Genomic DNA, 21,323 nt, shown 5'->3' with positions numbered 1-21,323 from the left:
ATTTGGATTTGGTTTTTGTCTTTTTTCTATTCGGATTTGGTTTTTAAATTTGAAATTTAAAAACCAAAAATTTAAAAACCAAATCCGAATAGAAAAAAGACAAAAACCAAATCCAAATAGGAAAATAAAATCCTAAGTGCTTAAAACAAGAAAAACCCTTTCAAGTGAAAGGTAAAAACTTGCAAGCAAAATTCAAATTAATAATTATATAATAATCAGCTACTTGTCCAACTTCATGCATCGCTCCTTTATTCCCTGTTGTCCAAGTAAGCTGCATAACCCATGTTTGCATCCTCTCCAATTGAACATCTCCACGAGCACACATAACCAAATTCAAATTAACATATTCATTCCTTGATCCTCATCAGCACTGCAGTCTCCATTTAGTAGACATGGAGAGAGGGCTGTAAATTTACTAGGAATGGTACGCACAGATGTATGTGGACCAATGTCTACGCAAGCCATGGGTGGATTTTCATACTTCATTACTTTCATAGATGATAGATCTATATTCGGATATGTGTTTGATGAAACACAAGTCTGAGGCCTTTGAAAAGTTTAAAGAATATAAGTATGAAGTGGAGAAACAACCAAACATAGTATTATAACTCTTCGATCAGATCGAGGTGGTGAATACTTTAATGGAGTGTTTCTAGATTATCTCAAAGTAAATGGTATAGTCTCCCAGTGGACTCCTCCAGATTGGTATCTGAAAGGAGAAATCGAACTTTGTTAGACATAGTTCGGTCCATGATGAGCTATGTAAATCTTCCAGTATTCCTATGGGATTATGCATTGGAAACCTCAGCATATTTAATGAATAAGGTGCCTTCCAAAATCTGTTCCTCAAACTTCGTATGAGATATGGAAAGAAAGGAAACCTAGTCTTAAACACGTTAAGATTTGGGGATGTCCAGCTTATGTCAAGAAAGTTGACCCAGATAAGCTGGAATATCAATCTGTAAGATGTAGTTTTGTGGGATATCCTAAAGAGACTTTAGGGTATTACTTTTACACCGATCATCGGGTGTTTATCTCCAGACATGCTACCTTCTTGGAAAAGGAGTTTATCCTTGAAGGAAACAGTGGGAGCAAAATTGAACTTGATGAAGTTCAAGAAGCATAAACTACTACGGATCAAGTGGAAATACCTATTCTGACTGAACAACCTTTTGTGGAACAGCCCATTCATAGACCAGGGAGAGTGTCTCGCCAACCTGAGAGGTAATATGGCCTTGTCATTGAGAATGACAATGAGTTGTCGATCATTGATGATGACGACCCTGTAACCTATAATGAGGCTATGAGTAGTGTTGACTCAGAGAAATGGCATAGTGCCATGAAATCCAGAATGGAATCTATGTATACGGTATACAAAAGATAGATTATAGCAGATGGTCAGGTGGAGACCTTTAAGGCCAGGCTTGTGGCAAAAAGATTCAAACAAAGGCAATGGATTGACTTTGATGAAACCTTTTACCTGTAGCCCTGTTAAAATCAGTTCGGATTTTGCTTGCGATTGCTGCTTACTACGACTATGAGATCTGACAATTAGCCAGATGGTTTTCTTTCCAAGAGAAATGAAAACCTAGTGTGTAAGCTACTGCGAACCATATGTGGTTTAAAGCAAGCTTCTCGAAAGATGGAACATTCGTTTTGATGAGACAATCAAAGAGTTTGATTTTATCAAAAACACCGATGAACCATGCGTCTACAAAAGGGTTAGTGGGAGCGCGGTAACATTTCTTGTATTGTATTGAATTAGAGTTGACACACATAACAACATAGCAGACCCACTCACAAAGCTACTTTATGAAAGTCACTTTGATCGTCATGAAGACAAGATGGGTATTAGATACCAGAGTGATTGGCTTTAGTACAAGTGGGAGATTGAAAGGAATATGTCCTAAGTCCAATCATGTATTAGGATTTAGGAATAACTTTTGTGTAATATGTTTTGATTTCATTGATATTAATAAAAGACTTGTTTTGTTTTTATTACGTGCTCTATCTATTTAAGTGTTTAAATAAGATATACCATAGTTTAGAGTAAAGCTTTTTATGGATTATGATGAGATCATAATAGTGAGACCTAAAAAGATGATAACTTTAAACTTAAATAGTTCCTGGTCATAGGATTACTAACTGGTAATTAATAATCCGCAAAGATCGGTACATACTATACTTGCTTCATTATGAAGGATGTCTGTACTTATAGACATTTGTGTGGTGATACTATAGCTAGTATGTAGGTGCTTATTATAGAATAAGTTCACTGAACATGACTCGCACAGCTGGACAACTGATGGAGTTTACTCACGTGTCAGCAGTTGTTCACATAGTGATAGTTGTACAAGTATCCTTAGACTTGAGGTCATCATAGTCATCTTGTGTACACTGAACTATGCTTTGGTTTAGTTCTTAGTCTCCAGGGACAATTATTAGGGCTCTTCTGTGTATAGGAATTTGTACACGAAGATAGTGTATGATCAATAAAGGATCTACCCCTTCCATTGAAGGAAGCGAATGTTCAAGGCTGATCCACTTATGCTAGTTCAGGAATCTCTGGCCAGAGTAAATGAAATTAGAAAGGAGTTTCTAATTTGCATAGAACTACGCATAGTAAATGGTAAGCAAAGTGATTGAATTAGATAGGCTTGACATGAGATCCATGCCTTGTATTTAATCGGGACATTGTAGGGTAGAAGGAGTTTATTGTACGGTAACTATTCACTGACAGGTTCTTGGTATTCTAAGCAGTGAATTCATATTATCCGGATAGTCGCGATATGTTGAGAAGCATCACTCACGATGTAGAATAAATGTGATTAATTAATTAATCATATTTAATAAATTAGAGAATTTATATAAATAATGATAAAATAGTTTTATTATTATTTATTTCTACTACTGGCTTAATATTGAACCTAAAGGGTCACACCATAAAAAGAGAATGATTTATTGTGGAGGAATTAATTAATAATGGCTAATAATTATTTATTTGTGAAATAAATAATTAATTGGCAAATTTAATAATTAATTAAATGAGATTTAATTGATTATAAATTAATTAAGAAAAGTTCTTAATATTATTTATTAAGGATTTAATTTTTGGAAATTAAATCAAGAGAGAGAATTATTTCTAAAGTGTTTAGAAAAAGGATTAATAATTAAAAGGTGTTTTAATTATTAATGAGAATAATAAATGGGATAATAATAATATTATTTATGGGAAAATTTCAGCTAAAAATTTTGCCTATAAATACACTATTATAGACCCTATTTTATTCGAACCGACATCAAACCCGAAAACCCAAAAAGTTTGGAAAACCCAATTCTCTCAACCTCCTCCTTAACATCGTTTTCTTGGTGGATACCGGTGGAGTGCTTCACACTTGAGGAGCAACTGCTATGGATCTCTGATCATTGTCTCCGAATTATTTTAAAAGGTTATATTCGATCCCTCGAATTTTTATTCACGATTTATATGCTTTTATTTGGATTTTGTATGTGTAAAAGTGTTTTGCCATGCCCCTGCTGCGTTAAAAATCCAACAGCATGTCTCTCACTTATTCCTGTTTCACCAAGGTTTTGATTTCTTTGTAATTCAGGTGAGAGAGTTTCTTGTGTCAGAGTTTGTTTTGCTCACTGGATGCCTTGGCGTAGAAGTAACAAATTTCATCCTTGTTTGTTGAATATATATCTGCAACAAACAGGCTTTCTTTCCTTGCTCCTTTCAGAGCAACTTCACCAGTTTTCTTGCTAGTGATTGAACAATCTTTTTTGTTAAATATTACTTTAAAACCTTTGTCTGTAAATTGGATGACACTGAGAAGATTCACTTCAAGACCAACAACTATTTCTACATCATCTATGACAACATTATAAGAAATTAACTTGCCATATCCCATTGTGAATCCTTTGGTGTTGTCTTCAAAAGTCACCAATGAGCTAGCCATCTCCTCAAACTATGATAACAGGGCTTTATCACCTGTCATATGCCTGGAGCTAGAGCTGGCCAAATGTGCGGGTTTGAACCGCTCATTCGGGACCGGTTCGTACGGAAACCGTAAAAAATTCGGACCGAACCGGGCCAGTTCAAACCCGCCCAATTCGCTAAATTTGGTGAACCGAATACGAATACTAATTTCAGAACCCGGAACCGCACGAGCCCGCACGAGCCCGCACGAGCCCGCACGAGCCCGCACGATTTCCTTTGAGTTGGTTACTATGAGAGGGTTCCAAATTCGCATGCTTAAAGCCCGCACTCAGCACGCACAGCCCGCACTCAGCACGCACAGCCCGCATCGCTCACGAGTCCAGTGTCGATTACGAGTTCGTGTCTGTCAGTTCGAGCCCGTCCCGGCTCGATTCGTTTAACTTGGGTGTCGGTTCAGTGTTCATGCTTCCCGAGCTCAACCCGCATTCAGCCCGGCCCGGCCCGCACGGACCGCCCAACTGGCCAGCTCTACCTGGAGCATCCACTGTCAATAATCCATATGAATTTATTCTTCTTTCTCTACACACAATGAGATTTAAGTGTGTTTAGCTACCCAAGCAGTGTTGGACACTTTCTTCTTTTTCACAAAATTTGCAGAAGTAGAACTTGAACATTCAAATAAAACAACATTCTTAGTTTGATCAACATTTTTATCTTTAATCACCGATCTAAAGTTGACTTCTTTAAGATCTTTTCTCAACTTATGACAATTGGTCATAACTTTCATGTTGCAAGAAATACAATCAAACTTATCACAGAAATAATAGGAATCTTCAGCTTGTGCCTCATTGTACTTGCATGCTCCATATTTTGGATCACTAACAGCCTTTTTACAAAGGTGAGTTAAATGATTTGTTGAGCCGCGTTTCTGACATTGCTTTCTTGGAGTATCTGCAACATAGGCATAATTGTTGCTTTTGTTTACACCTTATTTTCTATTTATGTTCTTCTTCTTCTTTCCATTATTTTTAGTCTTGATCTCCTTTGTTGGTGTCTTAGCAACTTGGCTTACTACATGCTTCTTCTCACAGTCACTGATAGGAGTAGATTCTACATTTTTCTTTTTTTTTTGTCTTCATCTGCAATTTCTTGCTTGATGACCAACTCTACTACACTGAAATTCACTTCACAAGCTTTTAAACAAAGATGCATTTACATTCTTCAGTATCGTAGGAGCATCTTGGTTCACAATGTCTTTCCCTTTGTTAGCTTCAATTTTCTTGTGAAAATTCAAGGCCTCATAGTCCAAACCAATAGTTATGTTAGCAAATGATTTATTTTTCTCATGATACTGACCAATAAACTGAGTTGCATTCTTGAAGGATTTGAGATTTAAATCATTTTCCCAATTCTTTCTCTCAACACCGCTTCTATTTCTCCAACACACTTAAGCTTGTTTTACTCACTAATGTTAGGTTCATATTTTTTTAGTCACTAATGTTAGGTTCGGATTTGATTATTAGCATTTTTTCAACTTTTTATAGAATTATTAAAACATAGTGGTAACTAGTACAAAAAAATGTCATATGCGTCTTATAAAAAAAGCTTATATGCGTCTGAGTTTGCCCGATGCATATAGAGGAGTCATATAATGTCTGGATTATATACGTATGTTATAGGGATGACGCATATTGCTTTAAACGTCTATTTAGAACACACATATATACATTGTAAACAGACGCATAAAATCAGATCATATACGTCTGTTATTTTTTAGGCGGAGTACTAAACTCAAAACCAAAATTATTAGAAAGAGACATCACAATTTGTCAACAATGCTAATCCTAATAGGAGCAACAAGTCAAAATTATTTTAGCCTTATAAGATTAAGAGAATTATTTAACTTCTACATATACAAGGCAGAAGATAATACTAAAATTTGTAGGAGATTTCTTTAATTCAAGTAAGAGATTTGGAAAATAAGAAAATAAAAAAAAATCAATACAATCAAATTAGGAAACTGATCATAAAGTTCTAAAAATATTAAAAAGTTACATATCAATATTTTACCAAACTTCCACATGTACACTTTCAAAAACCCAATGAAATCACTAATCACAACTCTTTGATGCAATTATTAACGACCCAGAATCAAAAGTATAAACCCATCCAATTAGAATCGTGAAACAAGTATATATATATAAACTCAAAAATAGAATAATGTTATAATAATATGAATTTGGTATTAAATCAAACAACTCCCATAAGATATATTTCTTATAAACATATTTTTATAACTTATTTTTAAGATATTTTTTTGTATATAAAAATTTAAACGTTAAATTTTTATTCGGAATGAAAAAATTTAAAATAATTTATGAAACTGCATCTTTTAGGAGTTTTAAAACGCGTGTCAAACTTTCATCACCCAAGATAAACGTCTTGGGGGACATATGTAGTACAATATATAAAGATATAGACTTATATCAAGTCATTAAAATATTACAGACTACCACTCTATTTTAATAATGCTACAAAAAATTGACATAATGCTAATAATCAAATCCGAAATTCATCCTTAATACATAATGAAAAGGGCAGCACATTGGAACGCGAATATCAATACAACCGCGATTCAAATGGCTACCCTTTTTCCTGTTTCCTTCATTGCTGTTACGGAGTATGATGAAAATTTAATGAAACAAATATTTCTTCATGTATGTATCTAAGCCAGGGCAGAGCAAGTCTATCCATTTTCTCTTTGGACTGTATCCAGATGCAAATCCGAAATTCGATGAGGGCCAAGAGCTAGGATTTAGGTTTTAAGTTCCTCAACTTCAGTAACTCATTCGATATCTTCTTCTGATATATTTTACTTAACCGTTATTTGCTAGGCTGTCAGATGTTTTCACCTGTAATTTTAAATAACGTAGCCTCTTGTCTAGCGATATCAATAATTTTTTCACCTTTTCATGTTAACTAGGCAGTGGTATATTGTTTATATTTTATTCGACATACATTTTTTCTAGTTAAATTTCTTGTTTTACAATTTTCTAACTTGGTTGTTACATGTTAGTTGTTTGGTGCAACCCACCCTGGCTATATCCATACCTACCAAATTCTAATGCTGAACTCTAGACAAATTCTCATTCGAGATTCTTTTCAAAAACAAATAATTCGTAAATCATTCCTTGCCAATACCGGCCTCCATATATAAACGTTTTCATATGAAGAAGTTAATGAAGACAAGTCAGATCGAGCACGGTTGGATGGTTTAAATGATTTATTCTTTATCGTGTCACGTCTCATGTTCCATATTTATCCAAACAAAAAAAGGAAGTCAGGTTCAGGTAGTCACACCTTCACTGCCTACCATGACCAAATTTTCTTTGTCTCCTCCTTTCTTCTTCCACCTTAATTCCAAAATTCTAAACAATGCCACTACCATATATACACTCATTTTTCTATGCATACTTCAACATCACTACGATTTTCTTTAACTACTGCACCTGCAATCTAGATACAGAATATATTCTAGTAGCAACATACAATTTTTGCTACTGCAACATTTCTGTGTACTAGTCAAATATTTATACACATTTACGCATTCATACATAGAAGAAGAAATATAGTGGGAAAGAGATGACAGTAACAGTGGTGAAGGTGGAAGAATTGGTAGCACATCCCGCGAAAGATCAGCTTCACGGTGTTGATTATTGTCTCAACAGCAATCCTTCATGGCGTATGTTTACGTGATCTTTTTTATTTTCACAATTACTTGTCGTAAATAATGGAACTTCTAATTTTTTTCCGTAAATGTTTCCAAATGCTCAGTTGTCAATCTATATTTTTTCCCCTTGTAAATGACTTGAGCTCCCTGATACGGACATCACTAATTAAAACATGTCATATGTTAATTAGCGGAACTCATAGCTCAGATAAAACGTATACGTTTAATTTAAATATTAAACTAACAGATTGGATCACTAGATAGTTACTACAGAGGTTTAACATCATACTCAAAGTTGTTTTGCTCCTTTTTGTTTCATTACTAGCTCCTTTATAATCTTCAAATTGTTTAATTCATGCAGTGAAGTGTAAATTAAACTTGTTTAGTGATTGCACTTTTATGTCAAAACCTTATCAGCATGCAATGCTTGTTTTGTTTAAGTCCCTGTTGTATTCTGGTTCTCTGTTTTGCTGCATGCACTTGTACATACATATTTGTGTGTTTACAGTATTAACTAATATGTACGCGTGATTTGAGGTTTGTATTTAGTAGCCTAAACACTACAAATTGATTAATCAAATTTCTATTGTCAGTGAAATTTACTTGCCTATGAAAACTTATTTCGTTTCAAATTTGATGCAGCTGAAGCTGTTATACTTGGTTTTCAACACTATTTAGTGATGCTCGGGACTACTGTAATCATATCCACAACTGTAGTTCCTCTAATGGGTGGTGGCAATGTAAGTTTGCCAATGACAAATTCATAAATCTAATTGTACGTTTCAGCAAATTCTTTCTGTCATTTACGTTAAATCTTACAAATTTTAAATGTACTAGGTGGAGAAGGCTCAAGTTGTACAAACTTTACTGTTTGCCTCTGGAATCAACACACTCTTGCAGACATTGTTTGGTACACGGCTTCCAGTGGTGATAGGGGGTTCCTTTAGATTCATCCTTCCTGCTCTTTCGGTTGCATTTTCCAACAGATACAGTATATATATCAATCCTCGTGATGTTAGTATTTACACAACTTGCTTGCATTCTTGTATGCTTAATTTTTTTTAGCTGTGCTTACTTGTGCATGAATTGTCTCTTCAGAGGTTTCATAGAACAATGAGAGGGGTACAGGGGGCTTTACTTGTGGCATCCTTGCTTCCAATGATACTTGGTTTTCTCGGTGTTTGGAGAATTGTTGTGAGGTGGGGTTTACAGATAAATAGGACATATTTGATCAAACAGCTATTGTAATTTCAACTAATGAATGTCAAACTTCACTTTATCTAATAAATAGGTTCTTGAGCCCTCTTTCTGCTGTTCCTCTTGTAACACTTGTTGGACTAGGACTATACCAGCAAGGATTTCCACTTGTAAGTGTGTTAGTTGATTGATATCCAGTGTTGGTGAAAGTCTCGGATATATTGTTGTTTCCCTAAATTTTATAAGAAATGTAACTTTAGTACTGGTTGTTATTTTCTGAACCCCTTTGGTAATCATCTACTTCTTTTTCTGATTCTTGTAGCTTGCACAATGTGTCGAGGTTGGACTTCCTCAGTTAATCATATTAATTCTCTTATCTCAGGTGATTCTACTTACTCTTTGTTTTCTTCCCAGCTCTGTGCTATTTGATATTTTTCTTAAATCAATTAGGTATAGCACATGAATCTCATATTTCACTGATATTTGGTGGCCTAACCTATTCTTAGTGAACCTAATAGAAAGACTAATTACTAGTTGTACTTCATGTCTTCATCCAAGGCAGGTGTAGATGAGAACCAGATGTTTAGAGTTGACAATATTCTACATTTTAGTGTTATCTTAGTAAGAAATAAATTTTTTTGGCAATTGAGTCTTCTACCAGTTTACCAAGTTTTGTTATAATGACTGTGGGAAAATATAATCCTTTAATACTTTTAAGCAACTTAACTACGATTGTGCTAATATTTGAAGTTGTGGCTTGCACATGCAGTACATTCCTCACCTATGGAAATCAAGTCGATTCGACCGCTATGCAGTCTTAATTTCTGTAGCGTTTGTATGGGCATATGCAGCCATTCTGACAGGCGCTGGTGCATATAATAATAAATCTCCAAGTACACAGTTTAGTTGTCGTGTTGATAGATCTGGGCTTATTGGCGGTGCTTCGTAGTATGGCAATATACTACTGGTTTCACTTTCTCGTTCTCTTTCCTGTTCTCAACATCTGATGTAGATCAAAAGATGGTGAAATTCACGATATTTTAGTTTATGTTGTGTTAGCATATTGATTTATTTTTCTGGTAGATCAATACATACAACATGACTGTCTTCAGAAGTAGATTTTGGTTGATCTTTTACTGCTTTATTGTTAGTTGACGCACCTGGAAAGTTGACTAGGCTGGACTTTACTGTATTCATATATTACCAGGCATCCATTTTGAGAAAGGACTTATAGATTTCATGTCAAGTACTGCAAGGAACACTAATCTCTACTGAAGTAGTTAATGATATTGGTCTTAAGATCTTCAAAAGTTTAAATTTCTTTACAGAAACTTCGCGAAGATCCATCAGTAACTAAGTATTAGTAAGTAGATCTTGGATGGCTATGATACACTTGAACACTATGTAATGTTATGTAATCATAAGTGCAAATAATACCTTATGTAATCATAAGTGCAATGTTTTATAGTATCTCATCATGTTTTCCGCCAAAGGGATAGTGGCATCTGTTGATTATGACTAGAAGTAATCCATTGTCATAGCTTTCCACTTCCTTATGAATCTTCTTAGATTGATTATTCATCTTTTCTAGATGAAATTTAATTGTGCGTAGTTGAAGTATCCTACATTATTATTGTTGACATTGGTCTGCAGATTCCCAATAATGTTTATTTCCATTGATTTGAAAGATGAGTCCTCTTGTTCATAGTGTCTACTATTTTTCCCTTGTATATCTAAATTGAGTTCAACTTGCTTCTAAACATGCAGGATCAGATTTCCATATCCCTTTCAGTGGGGTCGTCCCACTGTAAATGCTAGTGATGTTTTAATCATGGGAGCAGCAGCTTTTGTAGCTCTTGTAGAGGTTTGTTTTATCATTAGTTAAACTTAATAAAAAAAGCATTAGTTGTGTGATTCAAGTTAAGCTTCTTTGTGTTGAACCTGTGCAATAAGAAAATAGGGGTTTTATTGAGATATTAGGTTCGCCAATGGTACCCATATCTTTCTTATAGTTTTCATGTTTACTAAACTCTGCCTTTAATAATCTTTAAGTTATGTCCCTTTTGACAGTCTACAGGTACATTTGTTGCAGCATCAAGATATGGGAGTGCCACACCTACGCCACCTTCGGTCCTTAGCCGCGGTGCTGCCTGGCTGGTAGGAGTCAAATTTTAATGGTTGATTCTCTTGTTTCCCGTATTCTTCAAACTATTAACTGATTTTTCTACTCCATTTTTGGCGAATTTCAGGGAGTAGCTATGTTTCTGGATGGCTTGTGGGGCACAGCAAGTGGCTCGACCGCATCAGTGTAATATATACCTCTATTATCTATTGAGTAAAAGCAATATTCACAGCTAGTGCTACATTAGGACAATGATTCATCTGCCAGTGCTTTGATTCACCTTTCATCTACTATGTGATCTAAATAAAATAACTGAAATTTGATATCAGAATCTCCCTGCTCATTTAACTAGCTGAAATTGAAAGTAAGTACATGTGCTTCAACTTTGGACTTATCTACTTTTTTGTTTCATTATGAAATAAGACTTTTGGAGGGTTAATTGAGGAAGGAAAATTAAATTACTGTTCTATTGTTTAGATGCCAAGATATTGTAGTTATGGAAGTTGTATGATTCTATTTCTAACTGCATTAGTACAGTAATATCTGTAGTCATTGGCCAAGCATGTTCCTTTGCCTAACATACATGTCTTATAGTACTCTTCTTCGAATAGTGAAAATGCAGGTCTTTTGGCTTTGACAAGAGTTGGAAGTCGAAGAGTGGTTCAAATTTCAGCTATATTCATGTTGGTCTTTTCTGTAGTAGGTATGCCGGAGAGTTAGATATATATGACCTTGAATTTTAGGACTTCAGAACACTTCCTTTACAAGTTTTGGTTTTGTGCAAATATTTGTACTTATGTAGTAATGTTTTTTTTTTGATGTCATTCACCAGGAAAGTTCGGTGCTGTTGTTGCTTCAATACCGCTGCCTATCTTTGGAGCAATATACTGCGTCTTGTTTGGTTATATGTGTATGTGTTTCGTGCATCTACTTATCAAATTAATTTGGGACAATTTCCAGCTTTTGCTACTTTTAGAGATTGTATTCTCAATATTGTTGTTAACCTTAACGAACTAGTTCAACTCAAACCCAACAAAATTTGATGAGCCTTATTATTAAATTGTACTGCCGCATTCAGTTCATAAATCTTCTTCCAAAACACATGCTTTTATTTAGATTAGCTTATGAATTTTCATTTGGAGTTCTTTTGTATACATCTCAGTTGACGTGTTAATGTACTAGTACTACATGTTTTTTAGTTGTTACAATTAACACACTTCAGTTTTTCGTTACAATTTCTTTTGTGTTCAGTTTGTGAAAATAAACGTTAATGCCTTTCTCCCAAATTTGCAGCATCTGCTGGTCTTGGATTATTGCAATTCTGCAATCTCAACAGCTATAGAACAAAGTTTATACTAGGATTTGCACTCTTCATGGGTCTTTCTGTGCCACAATACTTTAATAACTATGTCGTAACCACTGGTCGTGGTCCTGTGAACACTCCTTCGTCCTGGGTATGTATCAAAATCTACATCTCTACATAGTCCCCCTTCTTTGGCATTTTTTATGTTTCAAATTATTCATTTTTTTGCGTACTTAGAAATATTTCTAGGGATAAATCTTATAAAATTACAAGATAAATTATGTACTTTGCAGTTTAACAACATGCTGCTAGTAATATTCACATCTCCAGCAACAGTAGCCTTTATCATTGCTTTATTTCTGGACTCCACATTGGGTCGTAGTCACAGCTTGACCCGAAAGGACAGTGGTAGGCACTGGTGGGGAAAGTTCAGGCACTTCGACGATGATCCCAGAAGTGCAGAGTTCTATTCACTCCCTTATGGCCTTTCAAAGTATTTTCCTTCAATTTAAATTATTGGCATGTTAGTTGCTTAACGATGATGTTTCTTGATTAGTGAAAAAACAGAAAAAAGAACAAGACAGTTTATAATATCGTAGTACATAGTGAGAATTGATTGGCATACTTTCATAGTACAACATGTGAATGGTTCTGCCAAACAATGTTACAATGTGTAATGATATAAATCAATGTCGTCTATATATGAACGTTGATTAACTTTGTTACTGAATTGATGAAAGCTTGATCGCAGATGTCTTAACTTCTTTTGTGACCGTCTTATATCTTCCATAGCTCTTAACCGCTTTTGTGGCCGTTGTATTAGAGCATTGAATCAGATTGTGCCATTCATTTCTTGCTTTTCTTCGTAAATTTTCTTAAATGTTATTGTCTCTCTTTACCAGTTTGAAGCATGATTGATGCAAATTAGTAGGAATGTTCTTTATCTTTTGTAGTTTTAATTTAAATTACTATTTATTTTCCAGGCAGTAAAATAGTACTATGTGTTATCAGTTCTGTTAAATTCTACAGTTTTTGCCTGATTTCTTCTCATCATCAGTATACAAATTCAATTAGAGAAAGAAGTCAGCAACATAAATTCATTGCTGCTTTTAAAAAGTAGTTTCTGTGGTGCAGTGTAAGTTACTTAAGATTCTCTCAGAGTTTACAAGTCTTTTGTAGATATCTATCTCCATGCATTATGGGCAATTTTTATAGCTCAGTACTGCTACTTGTACTTCATGATAAGGTCCATATGTGGCTTGTACTTCTTCATGGCCTCCTGACTACTTCCTGACTGCCACTTCAACTCTATTATGAAAGCCAGCTAGCTGCCTTAATGGGGAGTAGATTCTAGATCTGATACAAAGGTTCTGAGATATATGATTATGTGTTTACCTTAAAACATGAACTTGGATTATGCTCAGACCACAAAATTTTATAATTCCTTCTCAGGAATGGATTTTGAACTTACACTTGTGTCTAAATGGAAATTTTAGCACTAATGCAAGATCTCTAAACTACTACTACCAGAAAGATGCGAGAAACGTGAAGATTTAATGTCTCCTAGAGAATGAATATCATTTTGACTGGCAATTAAGCATACTGATCTTTAGTAGATCTCCTTTCATTGTTACATTCAAATTAAGGACTTTTGCCTTTTGGTGTTTGATCCCTTGTCGTAACTCGTAACCATAAACCGGTTAATCAAAGATGAAGGAAGAAGGCTAGGTAGATCTTAGCACACATACTACTATTGCAGTATGTATTTCAGTACTCATCTCTGTTTTGTTCCACATGCACTGTGGGCCTCTATTGGCTTTATATATACTGATTCAGAAGAGGAGCATGGCACAAAGGTAATGACAGGAAGCCATTTACAATTTCTTTAGAAGAAGAAAAGAGGATTGTCATGAGAAATGGGAACAGTCCTAGGTGAAAATTTGCATTACACAATGAATGATGTTAATTTATTACAAGGACACCAGAGTCCCTACCCTTCCCTTGGTTGTGTTACAGGGATAGAAAGAGCTTGTTTTGGTGGTGGGTGGTGGGACAAAAATGTTTCTTCCCATGCTCATATAGATTTTGTCCTAGCATGATTGATTGCTATGAAGCAATTGCATATTTGATTCTTAGTTTTTATGCTTTTCCTTCAAAATTGCATCTTATCTCTTCTAATCATGTTTCATTAGATGTTAAACTCTTTCCGGTCTAGACAGCGTTCTAATCACATCACTAGACAGACCTAGCGCTTGACTGGTGCTGACCAACGACTAATCTGTTGTATGCTGTGATTACAGATAGTCGAGATGGTAGATAACAGGTTAGTGCTTAAGCGGGATTAGTCGAACCTAAGCATTTAGAACACTAATAACATGTAAGTAGGGTTAGGACTTGCACATTCTTAAGTAATGAGAATGAATTGCAATGCTTGATTCAATAGAGTAAGGGAATGAAGAGACACATTATTGTGCATCACCTCTAGTCCAGTGACAGCCTCTAAACAATGTTTTCTGCTTATTTGAATAATAACACTTCCAAATGAGATAAAGAGGTCAATATTTAAAATGTAGCATGTTGCACTGGGTCAGGAAGATCTGAGGCAGGATCTGTAAACTTAAAAAAACACTTAGAAAGATGCATATTCAATATTCCAACAGTCAGTTTGGCATTTCTTTCCTCATTTCTGTACACTGATATGACTTGCCATCATCCATTTCATTTTTATGATTGAGCTAATTTCACACCTAACTTTGTTTCATTAGGGAAACAAAACAATTAGATTGTTTCATTCCTTGTCTGGAACTTATGAGACATTGAGGTCTTGTCTATATTAAAGCTAAAACCTTTACAAAATCATGACTTTGTTTTACTTACTACATATGAGACTTTTCAACTTAGAATTTAAGAATCCTACCAAAACCAAGCTTAAATTAAGATTTGCCTTTTGTGATCCTATTCTTAACCTCAGTAGTCAAAGAATGAGCTGTATTGCTGAATCATGCAGTTGTACTACTTGTCATGTTTTTGTTGGAAAAGAGAATTAAACTCCACTTAAATATGTGGGGAATCTTAGTCTTTACAACTCCAAAGCTATTTACATATATATCTCCCTTATTCTATAGATAGTTGATGATAATCCTTAATCTACTTTACTTCCTTTCTCATGTGGTGCAACAGTTGATTTGGAGAGGACTAACACTAACATGCTAGTAATAGCATATCCAACAAGTTTGAAATATTTAATCCACACACATTCTCTCTCTATATGGTTTAATGCATTATAGTTTCATTGCGATGTTCCATCCTGATACGGGAGTCTTGTCCATTCGGGTAATGGTTATGAGCTATGTCATGTTTTTTTTCCTTTAGATTTCCTGATAATGTGGTGCAACAGTTGATTTGGAGATGACTAACATGCTAGTAATAACATATCAAACAAGTTTGAAATATTGAATGTACACACCTTCTTTTTTCTTTTGATCTAATGCATTATTATTTAATTTCGACTTTCCATCCTGTCACGGGAGTCTTGTGCATGCGGATAATGGCTTATAAGTTATGTCATGTTTCTTTTTCCTTACATTACCTGTTTCTCAGGGAGTGAGAAAATGTCTACCATAGCTCTACATCTTGCACTGTATATTAACTGTTAGATTTAATGAAGATTTTAGAATGTTAGAATTTAAGAGAGCATGTGGCTCCATTAGAACAAGGAAAATGCATTATTGAACAAAGAGATTGCTCACAAAGAACTTAAATATTCTTATGTAGGAACTATTCATTGACAAGAAAATTAAATTCTGAAAAACAGGAAATTTATTTCCCTACTTTTTCTTCTCTGAGATTGTTTCCTACCACATTAACACAAATTCTGAAGGAAAATTTAATAAAGATAAAAGATTGAGCCTTTTACATCCAAATCCTTCTATCTTTGACAACACTCTTTATACAGCAGCAGCAGCTGCAGCTGTGTTGTGGATTTTAGCTTCATCTCATCCCCACCCTCTTCCTTTCAATCCACCTGTTAGGGAGACAAATCCAAAAGAGTAATATCTTGTTAGAAACTCGAATTTTTTATATCGAAAAAATGATGCAATAATTCAAGAGCAAATAGTTAAAAACTAGCACTCAACTGATTCTGTTGCAGTTTTGTTCCGGTTACAGGAGACTTGCAGAAACCATAATGCTCTTGAAATCTAGATTTACCCTACAAAAACTTACTTCTGTCAGCTTGTGTTTACATAACATTGATTCAGATAAGAGCTACAATGTTTTTTCATACAAGAAAATACTGAGAAAATGATACATAATCTAAGTACCTCATATCGAGTCGAAGAGTGAGCCTGTGAGAAGTCCAACATGTTCTCTGTAGAAACCTGGTTGTTGGAGAGTGCTATGTTGTTCTGTTAATACATGATAAAAAATTGTTTAATGAATACATTGGTTCACAAAATATAAGCTTAAAAACATGAATTTAATCGAAACTTACACTAGAGATATCGAAGATCGGAGAACTGGCAGTATCATCAAGTAAAGAAAGCTGTTGTTCTTGACCTCTTTGTCGTCGATTTTCACTGTTTTTCTTCCTCTTACCATTGTTTTTAGGCAATGTAGTATCACTTGGTGTCTGAATAAAGAAACCATTGTTGCTTAAATCATTCCCATAGTACTCATCGTCGCGAAAATGTGGTGGCCCTGAGGATGCATCAGACACCATAGACATATCTTCTTCTTCATAATCATCTTCATCCTGTTTGATATAATCATCTCCACTCTTCTGAGACGGATACGGAGAAAGAAAAGAGTCTTCATGGTCTAAATATGAAGTCCAACCAGATTCACATCCACTGCTGCATTCTCTATCAAACATTGGATTCATTGCTTAGTAAGAATGAAAGTTGATGAACTAGTCTTAGAGTTCTTTGTAGTGTGTATGAATATGAGGAGAGGTGATGGCTTGTGTGGGCTGTTTATATTGTGTAGGGCAAGTATGAGAAATAAAAGTAGAAAAAAGAATAAAGAGGGGAGGAAGAAAAATCTAAAAGGGGATCACACTAGAATCCAAAACTACACTTATTTTGTCCCGGTTCACCCGTTCGGCTCTCCATGCTAATAAATCGAAAAATGCTAGTTGGGGGGATGGTTTTTATGGATGCGACATTTATGTGTGTTTCTGTGGTGAAAGCTATTTCTAACACTCTTTTCATGTACTATCATTCAAAATTTGCGGAATAATGCACATCATAGTCGGTCCATGGCGATGGACATTCTGAACATGTGTGAGATGTGCGATCTGCGATTTTTAACCTTAAGAAACAGTAGGATGTATCAGTTATTCTTTTTCTTAAGTTTCTCGGGTTCTGCAGTAGAACAATGCAAGATATTGATGTTCTGCTTGCAAAACATATATTGGACTCGAAGAACAAAGATAAATTTATATGAATTTATACGTCGTAAAGTCGAGAAAAAAGGTGAAAAGATAGATGGAAGGGAGGGGGGGGGAGCCAAGGCAAAATGGCCTCACATGCTAGACAGCTATGCACTGTGTACTCCCTTGACAAAAAGGGTACACGTCCATCCTTTCTTCCTCAGTATTTGGACACCTATCCTCCCCCTAAATGCACCAACACACACGCTCTCCAAACTAAGCACATAATTTCATCAGAACTATACAAACATATTTTCACATTATTGTACCTCAGAATTGAAACAACCTTATCTATATATATATTAATAGTTTATGTTACTCGGACTCTTCAATTTACTTTCAAGTATCCGTGTCGGACACTTGACACTCGAACATGGACACACAGACTTAGACACTCAATTTAGGTCAAAAACATTTATATGTTTGATTCTCGCTCATTAGGGAATGAGTTCATATTAGTGCAAATGCTCTCGAACGTGTGAGTTCGAAAGTTAAAAAAGTTACTTTTTACTGTCTGTAACCTTATAGTTGTGTCCATAACTGACATGAAATATGAAAAAGGAATGCAGTTATGAAGGTATGTTATATGAACATCTATCCTCTTAATTTGTTGATGCCAGAAAAGGAAACTTTTCTACCTCTTTTACTAGTGAATAGCCTGCACTGAGCAACTCGTGAGCATTAAGTTCTGAGTTGTCAAAACCTGAAAATACAGAACTAATATTGCTACAGGGGCCACTCTGTTCCAATTTTAAATTCCTTGGTGCAATCCAATATTACACCAATATTTTTCTTCATCTCCATTGGATGTTTCTTAGAATAACCAGTATTACCCTTGGTTTTGGTAAAAAAAAATGACCAATAACCCTTCAAGGACAGACACCAATAACAGTTTCAGACATCGGCTAAGAACTAAAGCCAAATCCTAGTGTCGGTTAATGGTTAACGATACCTAAAATTATTAGGTCTTGGTTGAACTTATAATAGTTTTAGGCTAAAACCGACGCCAAAGGCGCGTTATAGTTTTAGGCTCCGATGTTGAACTTATAATCGATGCTTATCAATTTACAAAATAACAGAAATATTTATTGTACTAGTGCTCTCTAATCTATCATTACAAAACTTTACCTGGTGAAATGAAACCAATAACAAGTAAATACTTGACAGTATTTCAGTATAAAATTCTCGTCAATTCAAGCGTCGGTTAATGGTTAACTGACACCTAAAATTATTAGGCCTTGATTAAACTTATAATAGTTTCAGATGTCGGCTAAAAACCGACGCCAAATTCAAATACTAGGCGCCGGTTAAATTTTAACTTACACAATATAGTTTTAGGCTCCGGTGTTAAACTTATAATCGACGTTTGTCAATTTACAGAATGAAAATAATATATTTTGTACTAGTGCTTATGATCTATCGTTAAAACACTTTACCTGGTGAGATGAAACGAATTACAAGTAAATACTTGATAATATTTCAGTATAAAATTCTGGTCAGTAAAAAGAATTAAAAAAATAATAAAAGAAATGGTTTGTGTTAATGGAAAAGCTGATGCATGTGGTGTGATGTGATCTGACTAAATGAAATTGGTATTTATCTTCAAGTTGAAGAAGGGATTGCTGAGAAAGTTGCAATTCATATTGTGTAGTAGACAGTCACTGCAGACCTTACTCATAGTTACAGTCTCCTATCTTTATGCATCTATCCAATTTTCCATATATAGCCAAAAATATATACCCAAGTAAATGAATCGAGCCGAGCTCGATCTGCTTAGGAACAGTTCGATTCGTTTACATCTATATCCAATACAAACAGCTCGATTTGTTTACATCTATATCCAAAACTACTACGACATATATATCTTAGATGTGATAATATCGAATTTTCCACATTCCGTCAATAAAGTAAAATATTATTTAATTTACATGCATTCAACTTGTCTTTAATAATATTCGAATTCTTGATACTCCGTCAAGGCAGCGAGAACTTGTGCGTACATATTATATTTTATGTGACAGAGGTGGCTGATAATGATACTTGATGGTAATGAGATTAGTGTCTTTTTGGCTAGTAATTGTAAATTAAAAACCCCATCAATGTACCAAACTTTTGACCACTGATAAATACTGTACTCTTGATTTATAAATATGCACACGCACTCACAGACACATGTTTGCACGTGTGTATATATATGGGAACTTCATTCAACTGAAAATACACACATGTATGCACGTGCGCACAGACTTCAACCTAATTTTTGTGATTTTCTTGAAATTAGTATGAGCACTAGAGTTGCTTGTGGTCATTAGGGTGTTTTACTCTTTTCTATGTAGACGTTAACATTGTAGTTTATTCCCGCATAATCAACTTAATTATTCTTGTTCTTCTGCCGCGCCACTATAATTATTCGGGTTTCCTAGTGTGTGTCGAAAAACACACAATAAACAGAGTGTCGAAAAATACAACACAATAAACACTGACTGACATAAGTTTGGTACAAAATCCGGTCCTTGCTGAACTGATATTGTAAAACTTATTTTTCGTTTTATTTTCAATTATTTCTAATGTGAGACACCAAATTCTGTTAATTGGATTCATTAATCATGAACCAAACACAAAATTGAGGTTTCAAATTATGTCGATTGAATTTATTAACCACGAACCAAATCTCCTCTCAGTCTACTTACAACTTGACACAAATAAGTATATTACAATTGTAAAAGTTTAAAGTGGAATACTTAATTTGGATCTTGTTTAAATAAAATATGAAAAAGCAAATCATGTTTACAATGTAAGAGTTCATACATATTGAAATGAAAAGAATAAGAAGACACATGAAGATTTGTGGATAGAAGTGTAGAAACACACACACATGCACACACTGATCTAAACAGTTTTGAGTCTCACACCAAGAGGGAGATAATTAATTAATCTGGATAATAAAACCTTTATTATAAAGCTTGAACATGATCAGCATAATTAAATCACTTGCTACAACCCAAAAAAGGACATTGCACTGTGGATACACATGTTCAATACTCCATCTATACGTCTCAGTCAATCTTACACTTCAAAAGCTTCAATATTCCATGTGCTCTTTCTTCTCTCTTGGATCACTACTCTCTGCAGCTTCACTAATATTACTGGCTTAATATAGAACAAACTCATATGCCCAACTTAACCTACTGCCATCAATTATGGTAAAAAGGGTTTAATTTTTTACTCTCTCTGTTGCTGCAAATTGAAATTTTTAATCATGTTTCACACATGACACATAGTAACACTCTAAACACTAAACCAACATCATGTGTTGTATGTATAATACACATACGAAACACTGTACATACGACACGAGTTTCGCGACACGCAAAACGCGCGTGTGCGTTTTGCGAAACGCTCTTGCCATAGGTACACATATGTATGTTCGATATAAGGGTTCAACAAGGATCGAAGCAAACTAATAATTATGTACAAGGGATGTCTTTATAACAGAAAAGCAAAAAATAAACACCGTCTTGTAAAATCACAGCTCTATTCATTTGAGGCCTTCTTAAAGAAGTAATGCATACTATGGATCCTTCATGTCATTTTCTATAA

At 34.7% G+C, this 21,323-nt stretch overlaps 1 protein-coding gene and 1 pseudogene across 1 annotated transcript; one reads left to right on the top strand and one right to left on the bottom strand.

Annotated features, from left to right (window-relative positions):
• The first annotated feature begins 7,277 nt into the window (after positions 1 to 7,277).
• LOC141663593 (nucleobase-ascorbate transporter 4-like) lies at positions 7,278 to 13,053 on the top strand (annotated as a pseudogene).
• Positions 13,054 to 16,040: 2,987 nt separating this feature from the next.
• LOC141668293 (protein SOB FIVE-LIKE 5-like) lies at positions 16,041 to 17,411 on the bottom strand. Its single transcript, XM_074475110.1, has 4 exons — positions 16,785 to 17,411; positions 16,615 to 16,698; positions 16,429 to 16,502; positions 16,041 to 16,316 (listed from the first exon to the last, which is right to left on the bottom strand). Exons 1-4 carry the CDS (start codon positions 17,172 to 17,174, stop codon positions 16,283 to 16,285), a joined length of 582 nt encoding a protein of 193 aa, XP_074331211.1. The 5' UTR covers positions 17,175 to 17,411; the 3' UTR covers positions 16,041 to 16,282.
• Positions 17,412 to 21,323: the final 3,912 nt, after the last annotated feature.

Source organism: Apium graveolens, chromosome 6 (genome assembly GCF_009905375.1).
Source record: "Apium graveolens cultivar Ventura chromosome 6, ASM990537v1, whole genome shotgun sequence".
NCBI lineage: Eukaryota > Viridiplantae > Streptophyta > Magnoliopsida > Apiales > Apiaceae > Apium > Apium graveolens.
This window is presented reverse-complemented; position numbering and strand designations above follow the sequence as displayed.